The 12,638-nt window shown below is 50.2% G+C and overlaps 1 protein-coding gene across 1 annotated transcript in view; it reads left to right on the top strand.

The window, feature by feature from the left end:
* The window catches only part of ripor2 (RHO family interacting cell polarization regulator 2), a 34,602-nt gene that overhangs the window by 19,985 nt on the left and 1,979 nt on the right, over window positions 1–12,638 (top strand). Inside the window, exons 7-19 of the mRNA XM_036555028.1 lie at window positions 1,891–2,040; window positions 2,584–2,647; window positions 3,065–3,108; window positions 3,373–3,498; window positions 4,254–4,402; window positions 6,206–6,335; window positions 7,348–7,971; window positions 8,389–8,555; window positions 9,427–9,592; window positions 10,000–10,132; window positions 10,231–10,392; window positions 10,973–11,146; window positions 12,179–12,381. Coding sequence (XP_036410921.1) covers window positions 1,891–2,040; window positions 2,584–2,647; window positions 3,065–3,108; window positions 3,373–3,498; window positions 4,254–4,402; window positions 6,206–6,335; window positions 7,348–7,971; window positions 8,389–8,555; window positions 9,427–9,592; window positions 10,000–10,132; window positions 10,231–10,392; window positions 10,973–11,146; window positions 12,179–12,381 — 2,292 coding nt within the window. The remainder of the gene's footprint in view (window positions 1–1,890; window positions 2,041–2,583; window positions 2,648–3,064; window positions 3,109–3,372; window positions 3,499–4,253; window positions 4,403–6,205; window positions 6,336–7,347; window positions 7,972–8,388; window positions 8,556–9,426; window positions 9,593–9,999; window positions 10,133–10,230; window positions 10,393–10,972; window positions 11,147–12,178; window positions 12,382–12,638) is intronic.

The raw sequence follows: 12,638 nt of genomic DNA, 5'->3' as shown, positions 1-12,638 counted from the left end.
CACGACCTCGGCTGCATCAATCACATGCAGGTCCCCAAATACCTCTCACACACGGGGCACAATCTGTACGGAGACAGAGGTCCCGCGTCTTTGAGAGGGCCGGATCGCACAGGGCCTGCGCACCACAACTTGGAGGTGGCTGCTCCTTTCTCTGTCCAGAAAGTGGAAGGGTTGGAGGAATTGTCATACAGGGTTAGTACACTGAGCATTTAGTGATTAGAGAAAAGATTGAGGAGAAATGGCATTGTTAAACTCCTCATTAAAGATTTAAAGTAAAGTACTGGCCTTCTATGCCCAAATAAACAAGCTATCACAAGCCACAAAGGATGTGAGTATGGCATGAATAGAGAGCGGGGTGTGGCAGGAACAAAGAGGGGGTGTGGGGAGGGGGGGGGTCGGCAGGGGAGGGGAGGTGTGTTTTGGGGTGGGGTGGGCAGGTGATAACCTGTATGTGAAAGGCAGGGACAGGGGACAAAAGGTCAGTGGGGAGTGTGACCCCAGGGTGGGGTGTCCCTGAAAGCAAAGCCACCTGGGAGTTTCAGTTGGGGAGGGGTGGCGGTAGTGGGACGGACGTAACATCACTTCCTTCCCCAAAGCTGTCCCTCAGTAAACGGTGGTTTTCTGACACGGATGGCTTGCCTCACACAGAACACTAAATGCATTTGTTGACACTGACGAGAAAGCCCTGCCTAACCCCTGTCTATATGTCATTTTCTCTAATGAGGACCCAACTCTGGTGCATCAATATTTCAGGACACCCCTTTCCCCTCGCTCACGCACGTTTAAATATTTCCCTTTGATTTCCCCCTCCGTAGGTGTTTGTTTTTGCCTCCTTAAAAAGAGATGAGGGCCCAGACACAGACTGTCTGGAATGCCTCCTTGTGTCTCTATTTTAAAGAGAGAGGCTCTAAAAAATGCGAAGATTTGTGTGCGTAAGCGAATAGCTTCATCTCTGGTAGGGTCACGGTCAGCTAACGTAGTTTCTCAGGCCATGACCACACGCTGTGTTGGGTACACGCTGAACCGGGCCGTGACACAGTGAGTGGTAAACAGTGTTCGGCAAACGCACTGCACGGAGAATGGAGGGACTCCACGGGGTCCAGAGAAGAAGGGCGTCCCATCTTTCTCTTTGTCTTCCTCCCTACCTCTCCTCCTCTGTCTCGTTCCCTTCCCTCACCCTTTCTCCCCCCCCCCCCCCCCCCCCCCCCCCGTCCCACTCCCCTAGACTCCCTCCCTCCCTTTCCCCCTCCCTCCCCCCTCTGTCTCTCTCACTCCCTGTGATAAAGGCAGATTAGCATAGCTAATCTGGGCGGGATAGAGAGTCAGACAGTGTGCCGTCACTTGTAAATGCGCTAAATGTGCATTTCCACGATAAAGACTGCAGCTCATCGGTGGAGAAAGGAGTAGAACACGTTCCTCCCCCCAGTGACTGTAAGCGAGAGACAACCTCCACAGTCAGATCTGCCTGACAAAGCCGGTCTCCCTCCTAAGGCCGCTAGCGTTCAGTTTATTAGGCAGTTACTCAGTGCTGTACCAGGGGGGTGGGGGGAGGGGACCGAAGCGTGTTTCCACTTTGAATTCGGCAGCCAGGGGCTTCTTTTGATTACTAAACTGAAACGCGTCCCAGACTTCAAAGGCTGCGTGCGGCCACGGCAGACTGGTGCAGCCAGTGCGGAGACACAGCGTTCGTCTTCCCTGGCTCTGCGTTTGAGACGCTGCAGTCCATGTTTGTGACCGTGTGGTCAGTGGCTGTGACAGTGCGGTCAATGGCGGTGACAGTGTGGTCACTGGGTGTGGTCTGTGTTTGTGACTATGGTTCATCATTGTGACACTGCGGTCAGTGTTCGTACTTCTGCGGTTCATGTTTATGCCCCTGCGGTCCTTGTCCAGGTGGACGAGCTGTACGAGGCCTTCTGCATACAGAGGCGTCTGCGTGACGGAGCCTGTAAGATGAAGCAGGCCTTCTCCTCCTCGCCCTCCACCAAAGGCACCCGGGAGAGCCTGGCCGAGGTCAACCGCCGCTGCAGGGAGTACAGTGAGGTGGGGAGAATGCGCACACACTCACATACTCACATACTCACACACTCACACACTCACACACACACACACACACATTCACACATTCACACACACACACTCTCACACACACACACACACACACACACACACACACACACACACACACACACACACACACACATTCACACACACACACACATTTACACATTCACACACTCACACTCTCACACTCAAACACACTCTCTCACGCTCACATACACATGCTGTCACACTCTACCTCTAGCAAACACACACACACACACACACACACACACACACACACACATGCACAATATACTATATAATATACACTATACACCGGAGCAGATGTTGGGCGGATCTTCTAAGCAAATGCATTTGAGTTTCGTTGCAATTCTGTCAGTCTGCCTCGCCTTCATGGCTTAGTTCATGACTTTGTTTGTGCTGTGTAAATCTTAGTCAATTTTTGGCTTGCGTCGCTTGCAGATATCGTTATGCTATGCAAATGAAATGTTCTTATGTGTTCCTGTTGTCTCCTGTGATCAGAATATGTGCACGTTTGAGACTGAGCTGGAGAACCTGCTGGGAGAGTTCCACATTAAGATGAAAGGTGAGCGCCCAGAGGGCCGTGCAGGATACAGGGGCACCGGGGCAGACCAGCTTTTAAAGACAGCAAAGAGTGTGTGTGTGTATTTGTGTGTGCATGTATGTATGTGTGCATGTGTGTGTGTGCGTGCGTGTGTGTGTGTGTGTGTGTGTGTGTGTGTGTGAGATTGTGTGTGTCTTTGTTTGTCTGTTTGTCTCTCTGTCTTTGTTTGTGTGTGTCTGTGTTTGTGTTAGGTGAAGGAGGCACCATCATCAAGGTATTTTGGAAACGATGATTGCAGCTCCTGAATCACTTAAGACTGATTGCCACCGTGTTAGGCTTAATATGAAAGGACGCTGATTTTAATAACTAATCTCTCTCCCTGTCTCTCTCTCCCTCTCTCTCTGCCCCCCCTCCCCCCCCACTCACTTACTCTTCTAGGTCTGGCTGGTTTTGCACGGCTCTGTCCCGGGGATCAGTATGAAGTAAGCTCTATTCATTAATAGCCCCTCAGGGTCTCAGGGTCCCTCTGCTTGCATTCCTGACCTTCCTTGCTGAGGGCACCATCCACATCCCTGCAGATACTGGGGCTTCTCCCAAACACAATTGCACCCCTTCCCCCCCTCCCCATAGACATGGCAGTACAGACATTCTGCAGTATTATTAATAGTCTGGCAGGTAGATAAAGTGCCAGTGATCCCTGGTGGCCGGGTTGCCATGTTTGTCAGCAGCTGTGCTCTCCCCTGCAGATATTCATGCGCTACGGGCGCCAGCGCTGGAAACTGAAGGGGAAGATCGAGGTGAACTCCAGGCAGAGCTGGGACGGAGAGGAGATGGTGTTCATGCCGCTCATCACCGACCTCATCTCCATCAAGGTGCGCCCTCCCCCATCCCCCAAAACACAAACACACACCATGCCCTACGGGGATGTTACACACTCTTAGATCTTGCATTTTTCCTTCATCAGTCACTGCAACTCTGTGGCCAGTACTAACTTGAAATTTGAAATCCGTTTTACATTATCTGGAATAGTGCAGGTTTTATGATGTCATTACACTGAATTCTATTATTATGATATGCAGAGAACTGTGAGAGAAGAATAAAAAAAATATTTAGCATGACACACCAACAAAGCGTGCATTCTTTTCAGTATCCTTTAGAGGAATGATAAATGTGTCCGACCAAACTTTCCCTGGGTTTTCTTTGCGCAAGCCTAGGTTCTGTAGCATAGGTTCTGCGGTGGGAAGTAGACACACATGCATTCTGACCATGGGTGAGGCTGACCCCAGCCGTCTTCTGTAATTGTAAGCAGGGGTATAAGGACTATTCATTTTTTTAAAAACTGGTATTAAGTGGCTTGTGTGAGAACGCACTGCTGTCCGGTGCTAAAGCAGAAATTACAGAGGAGCCCACTGATACCGATGTGCAGTTTCATGAAAGGGGCTGCCTGCGTGCTTTGCTCCTTAAGCAGTTTATCTGACTTCCCCTTAAAGGCAGGGAAGTGCATTGTTCTCTCTAGTTTACTTCCTCATTGTTCACGGGCTTCGTGGGACCCGCCCTTATTGTTGTAAAGGTTTCCCCGACTTCGAGGTGTCCCTGACGGAATCTCCTCTCTGATCCGTCCCCTCAGGTGACGGAGCTGAAGGGCCTGGCCACCCACATGCTGGTGGGCAGCGTCATCTGCGAGACCAAGGACCTGTTCACGGCCATGCCACAGGTGGTCGCCGTGGACGTCAACGACCTGGGCACCATCAAGCTCAACCTGGAGGTCACCTGGTTGTAAGTACAGTCGCCAGTTGGCCCCCAGGAGGACCCCCTACATGAGAGCAGTCCCATCAGCCCTAGCATCTGCGATGAAAACAGTGATGAAAATAGTGGGAGTATTGTGGACTGTGCATATGTGTATAACAAGGAAACATATCCCTTTCTGCATTTCATTAACACCTGTCTTTAATGAATGTTCTGTGATGAACATCTTAGCCTTGTGAGAAAAATAACTTGTCATCATGGTCACAGCTAACATGAAGTGTGTTTTACAGCCTTTGAATCCTTATCAGCGGAATAGCAAGTGTGCTTTGGTTATTTGAAACACATCCACTTGTGTGGAGCCAACTGAAAGTGTGACTCTTTGCTACCCCCTGCTGGATAGTTGTTGCGTCAGGATGTTTTCACAGAGCATACATGGAAAATTATGATACAAGAGTGGCCCTCATGTAATTGAACTGAATGATTAGGTTCAGTATGACTGTTTAATGAATGTGTGCAGTATTCACCAGTCTGTGCTGTGATTGGTCCAGATTTCTACCCTCTGCTCTCTTTTAGTATGAGTTCGGGGAAGGCTTTGCTCAATATCCCTTTTGCTTAAGATATAGACATGGCTGAAATGCTGAACTACAGTGAAGAGATATAGTGGGCTTAAGTGGACATATTATTTCAAATGGGCATGGAATGGAAATGGAAAAGTGTGTCTTTCAAGAGGCTGAGTGTAGCAAGCGTAGGGTAATGCAGTACCAACTGACAACAACTGACAGCCGTTTTATTGTGGTCATCATATATTTCAAAAAATTTAGAAATGATTTTATCTTATTGTTATATTATTTGTTAAAAGGTTATTTAGAATATATAATAACGATATAATGATAATATAATAATTAGCAAACATACAGCTTTCACAGGGACTGTAGGCCTGTGACATGTCTATAGACAAGTCAGTAGACAAGACGGGGCACAAGTCAGTGGCACCAATCCATTGTTTCCAGGTGTGGAACAGGAAATGAATTGGACCTGAATTCAATAGGCGATGTTAGTGCCGCAATCAGCTCCTGTCAGGTTTCAGCGAATTGCTATCTTCTAGATTTGTAGTTGAAGTAGCTCTGCTCAATCACTCAAACACCACAACGGTGCCACTCTCCGCCGGCTCTGTCCGCTTGTCATAACCACTGCAGTTGACAGCAAACTGCCGCGGCGTAGTTTCAGCGCTTGGCAGTCAGAGCAGACAGCACTTAAACAAAATGTCTTTTGGATGAGCAGTGAATCCACACAGTAGGCAGTGCTGCCAATAGGACTGTCAGCTTCTCTAGCAGCTGAAGTGGACATTCAGGAGCCTCAGAATCTACAGCACAGTGCAGTCAGCGCCGACAAAAGCCCCTTGCTCATGATTTTAATTTATGAAATACAAATATTACAGTCTATGTCAAGCATTTTGCTACATTATTCAATATTTCGATCCAACACACATTTGGCTGATGGCCAATATGAGAAAAACGCACAATAACTCTGATGTATTATCTTTCTAGTGAAGTGGAAAACTGATAATGCAGTGCTCCATTTAGCCATGCACAGGACAAGCAACATAAATATTATACAATAGTGTTGTATTAGGTTCCATCATAGTGCAGAACCAGTGGTATGAAACTACTTTAATTATTAATAGGGTGCTGATTAATACGGAGAATAGGCTTGAAGTGGCAAAATGGCACCATTAAGTGTAAGAGCTGACTTGTTCATGGGTTTGTTGACTGTGGCCTTTGTTTTCGGTCGGCTGTCTCTTGACCGTGTGTTGGTATCTTCCCCCCTCCTCAGCCCGTTCGATGTGGAGGACCTGACGCTGTCATCGGGTAACCTGAGCAAGGCCACCGCCCTACAGAGACGGGTGTCTGTGTACAGCCAGGGCACGCCCGAGACGCCCACCTTCCAGGACACCTCCTTCTTTGTGAGTGTTCCTTTCCCCATTCTGGGGACCCGCAAACGGAGTTAGAGCCACCTCGCCGTGTTCCTAAATCCCCTCTGTGTCTCGTCTCACGCCTGCACACTCCCGGCCCCACGCTAACCCCCTCCGTGTGTTTGCCTTGGATCGTTTCCAAGGCGCTCCAAGAATCTGGCCTACTGACACACGCGAACGGAAATGTTTTATGTTTGTGTTCTGCATCTTACGTGAGTGCTTGTCCATGTCTGCGTATGTGGGTGTGTCCGCTCGCTTGCTGCTCCTCCTTACTAACCCTAACCACACACCCCCCGCCCCCCCCCCCCCTCCCCCCGGCTGTCTGTGTTGTGAAGAAGTGGCCCCCGCGCCCTCAGGACCGGCAGCGGCCCTCCTTTCTGCGCGTCCTGCGGAGCACCTTCTTAGAGCGGCTAAGGCGCAGTCGCTCCTTTGGCGACCTGGCCTCCCTGCGGCCGCGGCCCAAGTCCAGCCTGGAAGTCTACGTGAGTGCGGTCAGCCTGCGCCCTAACCGTGTGCGGTCAGCATGCCCCCCAGCCGTGTGCGGTCAGCATGCCGCTGCTCTCTCTGTTTGTGGTCAGCATGCTTTGTTCTGTCTCCGGTCAGCATGTCCTGTCCTGACCTTGGTCGAGGATTCCCCAGCTCAGCATCCATGGGCACCCAAAACCTTTTCAAAAAACAGAGTCTGCAGACTTCTATAGTGGTCCAGCCTCTCCTAGAACTAATTGGCAATAACCTGCAGCGAAATGAAGACCTCCTATGGTAAACTGACCTGGATATTTGCGTAAGGCATGCTTGCTGTGGAGGATAACAGCAGGGAGAGGAGTGACTGACACAGAGTTTGTGTCACACTCAAAAGAGAAAGGACCTCTGGTTTAGCTAGCCCTCAGGAGCAATAGTGATGATAGAGATTGTTGCTAATACAGCACGTCAGGATCAGGCCACTAGCCTCACCTCTCTACCCTCTCTCCTGACACTCTCCCTCTCTCTCCTTCTACGCGGGCAGTCGGCCCTCCCTGACGACGTGTTCGAGAACGGCGGCCCTGAGTGCAAGCGGCTGTCTTACACCTTCAGCGATTCGCCGCGGTCCAGCCCCGCCCCTGGCCAGTCCAACCCCGAGATCACGGTCACGCCCCCGGAGAACGACCGGCAGCCTCGCAGGCCCCTGGAGGGCGGGGCCACGGAGGAGGGGGCGGAGCGGGCGAGCGTGAGCCTGGCCAGCGAGGCGGAGACAGAGGCGGAGTCAGAGTGGGAGCTGCCCGAGGCCCGGCAGAACGGCTCCCTCTCGCTGTGCTCGGACCAGCTCTCGGCAGTGGCGCCCGAGGACGTCTTCCTGGACCACGGCGTGTCGGACGGCCTGCTGCCGGACGAGGGCTCGGAGCTGAAGCCCGTGGAGCTGGACACGGACGAGGGCAGCCTCACCAAGCAGCTGGTGAAGAGGCTGACGTCGGCCGATGTGCTGCCAGAGGAGCCCCAGGGCTGGGGGGCGGAGGGGGGCCGGGCCCTGCAGGACGGCAGCCTGGAGGAGGCCATTCAGAGCCTGCTGCTCAGGCTGGAGGGCCTGGGAGAGAAGCCCCGCGAGCTGCAGGACCTGGAGCAGGAAGTGATGCGTCTGGAGGACTTGCTGAAGGTGAGCTGACTCACCCAGCCAAACCAGAAAAGGCTGATTTTTGTCTGTAGCATATGTCTTTAATTGGCCTCAATTTGATACTGTTTCTATGCATTTTAAATACATGCATACATACATACATACATTTAAGCCTAAATACGTCTGACCTTAATTCTCAAAGATTTAAAAACTGTGCTGTCATCAGTCATTAACAAGAAGAGGATTCGATTTGAAGTGTACCTTGAAGTCCCTGTAAAGTGTATTTAATGAAAATGTATTTCAGAAACGTTGTCTAGTTGAGCAAAAATGAGTCCAGCTTTAGGAGGTCTTGGACAGACAGCCCGTGACCCCTCCTCCCTCCCAGCATGGGGCTGGTTAAAGCCGCGCCCTCCCGGGCGAATGTGTGTCTGAAACGGGTGGGTGTTGTGTCTCCCTCAGTGCCGAGCGCCGGCCCACAGGAGCAGGTCCTCCAGTCTGAGTCTGACTGTTGAGAGCGCTCTAGAGAGCTTTGATTTCCTCAACACCTCAGACTTTGACGATGACGACACGGGCGAGGACGCCCTCCCCCGCTCCGTGTTCTTTGACATGGAGGCGGAGAGGATCGGGTGAGTCGGGGAGGGGGGTGTCGGGATGTCCCGCAGGCCACGCCCACCAACCCCTCCACAGCCCCTCCCCCAAGCTGCTTCTGTCCTCTTAACGTACCACCTGTCCCTCTGCAGCCCGGCCAAGCAGACTCCGTTGCAGCTCGACGGATGTGTGCTTGCGTCCCTGTGTGTGTGTGTGTGTGTGTGTGTGTGTATGTGTCTGTGACTAACCCCGCTTGTCTCTCTCCCCTGTCTCCTCTGTAGCGCTGTGACTCCGTGCTGTGGAGTCAGGTTATCTCTCACAGGCCCTGTGTGGCACAGGTTGCCGGCCAGGTGTAGGTTTTCTCTGGACTCTGTCGTGACTGTGCGTGGTCCCTGGACTCGCTCGTCAGTGGAGTGTGACTGTGCTGTAGCTGTCTGTACCTGTACCTGTGTCTGTGTGTCCACCCAGCCTTCCCCTCTCTCTGTCCATCTCCCTCTCTTTCTTTCCCTCCCTCTCTCTCTCTCTCTCTCTCTCTCCCTGGGGCTTCGCATTGGGTTGTGCATGACGCTTCCTCTAGTTTTGTGAGAACCACACTTCTATTAGTGAACTTCTCAAAGTAAAGATAAGTGTGGTAATATAAAATTGCATGTGCAATATTATCATGTACTATTACTAATACTTTGCATAACTGTGATAAATATTTACCAAGCTTTGGTTTTGAATGAACAAATTATCATCTCTATTTTGATGTTTTCCAAGCTGCTCATATGTGCTCTGCTCTCATAGCCATGTAGATTGCAGTATTGCTTTACTGTATATTAATTACTCTGTACTGTGTAACAGGCTGAGATGTGTATCACTGTCCCCTTGTGGTGACCGTATGCTATTTCCCTTCTGGTGATGTCGCAGTGCGGGACAGCACCCGGAGGCCAGGGGCCATCTGAGTGAAGCCCTGACAGAGGACACCGGGGTGGGGAACAGCGTGGCCGGCAGCCCCCTGCCCCTCACCACGGGCAACGAGAGCCTGGACATCGCCATCGTCATACACCTGCAATACTGCAGCCATCTCATCCAGGTAACCAGGCTGGTGCTCTGACGGCTCTCTTTAATTCCCTCTAGAGGCCATTGCAATGTACTGCAGAAAATAGGTCTCAGTTTTCTATTGCTTATGTGTTTAATGCATCTATAAACAATAAAAAAAGGTTCATTTCCATGAAAAAACTGTTCTAAGATGCAAAGACCAAAACACATTTTGTTGTCTGTCACCTTTAACATGTTTGTTGCTTTTTGTAAATTGTAGAGGCACCTCCTTGTGTTGACACTTCATTTGATAGTAATTAAGTAGGCTGGTTTTTAAAATCAAAACAAGTCCAAACTTGAAAGCAAAAGCAGTAATAAAATAAATAAACCCATAGAACTTAACCCCTTGTCTCAGGTCCGTAATCAGTATCTCACTGTTTATGTGTTTGCATGTGCTCACAGCTCCTGTCCACCGGGGGGAGCCCTTCACAACGCAAAGCCAGGCTGCACAAGGTGTCTGTTCAGACCCAGCTGCTGGAGGAGCTGGGTGAGATCAGCACAGAGAGGCTGGGGAGCATCAGCTCGGCTGCGGACGGTGAGTACCACAGCCTGCTAAACCTGTAGCGCTGTGGCTTGTGTGGGCCTGTGTCCTTGTCGCGGTGCGTGGGTTGACCGTGTCCCTGTATGCCCCAGTGCTCCCTGGGCTGGCGGAGAAGCCCGCGCTGCTGTCTCTGTGGTCGTCCTGCAGTGGGTCCGGGAGCCTGTTCCACACCACCCTGGACAGACTGCTGAAGCACATGGATCGTACCTTTAGCGCCGCCCTGCAGGGGAGTTCGTCCCACAGCGCAGACTCAGGTAGCCCTCACTCCGAATCGACTCCTGCTTTGCCGTTGAAGTGTAGCCGTTATTGTGAGCTCACCCAGAGGCTCCTGCAGTTTAAAGTGGACTAACACCGAACTAAATGCAAGACACGTGCTGGAATGTGTCCTGCTGTGTGTCAGGACAGCAGGGCCTACGGAGGTCAGGCCACTGGAATGTAGCTCAGGGGATTGTGGGTGTAAGTCGCAGATGGGTCACAGCTGGTGTGCCACTGAGCAAACAAGACTTTTACCTCAAACGCGTTTACCTTTTAACCTCTTTATGTGGGTGCAGTTTAAAAGCATCTGTAGAAAGAGGATAAAAATTTGTAAGGGGTGGATTTAGGCATTTGAAAGTGCTCTTGTTAATGTTGAATAACAGTCCACTGTGCTCTTTTGAGAGATGTTTGTTTTGTGTCACAGAGAAAAGCGCTCTGTGTGTCTGTGGCAATTGAGAGCCAGATGCGTTAGGTCCCTCAAAGGAAGCTGCGTTGCGTCTGTTTTATTCGAAAGAGGTGTACTGTGTGGCCCGCTTCGACCTCGATTGAGGGCGCGCTGTGCGTCTCTGTCTCCCGCAGTCATTCGGCAGCTGGTGAGCGAGATGACGGACAGGGGCGAGCTGGCCCCCTCGCCCTGCGCCTCGCCCTCCGCCCTGCCCCCGGACGCCCTGACCGTCTTCCAGTTCCACGGCTACGCCTCCGCGCACGCTGTGTCGGACATGAAGGAGCACCTGCTGCAGGTGGCCCGAGAAGGTACATCACCATAAAATCCCAGAATTCACCTGGGCTACCAGGGGGCCTTGGTACCATTCTTCTCATGTTAGAATTAATAGTAGTGTATGGGTATAATTTCATATAATTTACTTTTCTGTCCTCGCCATTAACAGTAGAAAAAACTTATCTTAGTTCAGAATCACTTTAAAACTGCAGTAACGGCCCTTTCCAAGTTGAGTAAAATTAAACTGAAGAAGAAAAGGATTGTTTTATTATGTGTATTAAATCAGAATGGCATTTGGTAAGTACAGTGTGGGCGGAGTGTGGTGTTGAAAAGAACACTTCAGCTGTTTCGCTCACAGAGGCGCAATAAAACAGGACACCTCTCAGATTCTGAAAGCGGTTTAGTGAAGATGCACACACAGAGTACAAAGTCCCCGCGCCGCTGTTTAATGTAACACCAGATATTCAATAAAGCCGGAGGGATTATCGCAGAGCGTGCTGTTTTTCTGAAGGGCCAAAGTGACCTTTTTTCCACTGACGAAGACCACTTAGAAATAATTGATGGCACCTTATGTACACTGTAAGAAGAAACAGTACGATTCAGAGACTGTGATAAAAATGCAAAAAAGAGATAATCATTATTATCATTTTTACATACTTGTTTTTTTTTTACTTCCTTAGTTTTTAAGGTTAAGGTATCATTTGTAATCCGAGAGCCAATTCAGATTTACTTGATTAGAAGGATTTGTGATCCAAATGTAACTTTTATAACTGTTTATAAGAGAAAACGTCATTTTGGTGTATTATTTCGTAATAAATAAAGTAATGGTCCAGGGAAAGCAGTGTATTACATTAACTGCTTTGTATGTAGTACAGTGTACTGCACATACATTGTAAGTTGTGAAAGCTGACTGATTTGCAGGGTACTGTACTTGGGATTGTACCCAGATGTACATCATTAGAAATGGTTTGAAAAGTGTTTATGGTCTACTTAGGGACTTCAGTAAGATGACCATAATGCTGCAGATACACCTGACTTTCTTGTGGTTTCCGTTGTGTCCTGCTCAGCTGTGTTTGTGGAGGGACTGTGCTCTGGTGACCCTGAGCGGGTGATAAGGGAGCTGGAGGAGGTCCAGGCAGCCAATCTGCAGCCTCAGCAGGAGACACTCAAGGCGCTGGCCGTGCTGCTGGTGGCCGATGACCCCCAGCTCAGCAAGGCCTCATCCACCTTCCTCACCTCCTCTGCCGCTCACCCTCCGTTCAGGTCAAAGGTCAGCAAACCCCCGACATCTTCCCTGTGTGCACTGAATCACTGCAGATAGTTTTGTTCATATTTATTGTGGTTTTGGTCTTCTGTTCTTAGACTGAAGCAGGATTGATAGAGTAGTTTCTGTATTTATTCAACTCTGTGATCAGGCCTTATCACAGATTCCATGGGTTTCACGCTCTTAGCTCTTAGGTTTTTTATGTTCTTGTATGTTCTGATAAATAGCTTGAGCGCCACCCTGTGGACGGGAGTAGAATTGTA

This window comes from Megalops cyprinoides, chromosome 21 (assembly GCF_013368585.1).
Source record: "Megalops cyprinoides isolate fMegCyp1 chromosome 21, fMegCyp1.pri, whole genome shotgun sequence".
In the NCBI taxonomy this organism is placed as follows: Eukaryota; Metazoa; Chordata; class Actinopteri; order Elopiformes; family Megalopidae; genus Megalops; species Megalops cyprinoides.
The sequence above is the reverse complement of the archived record's forward strand: the minus strand, read 5'-3'. Positions and strand labels throughout refer to the sequence as shown.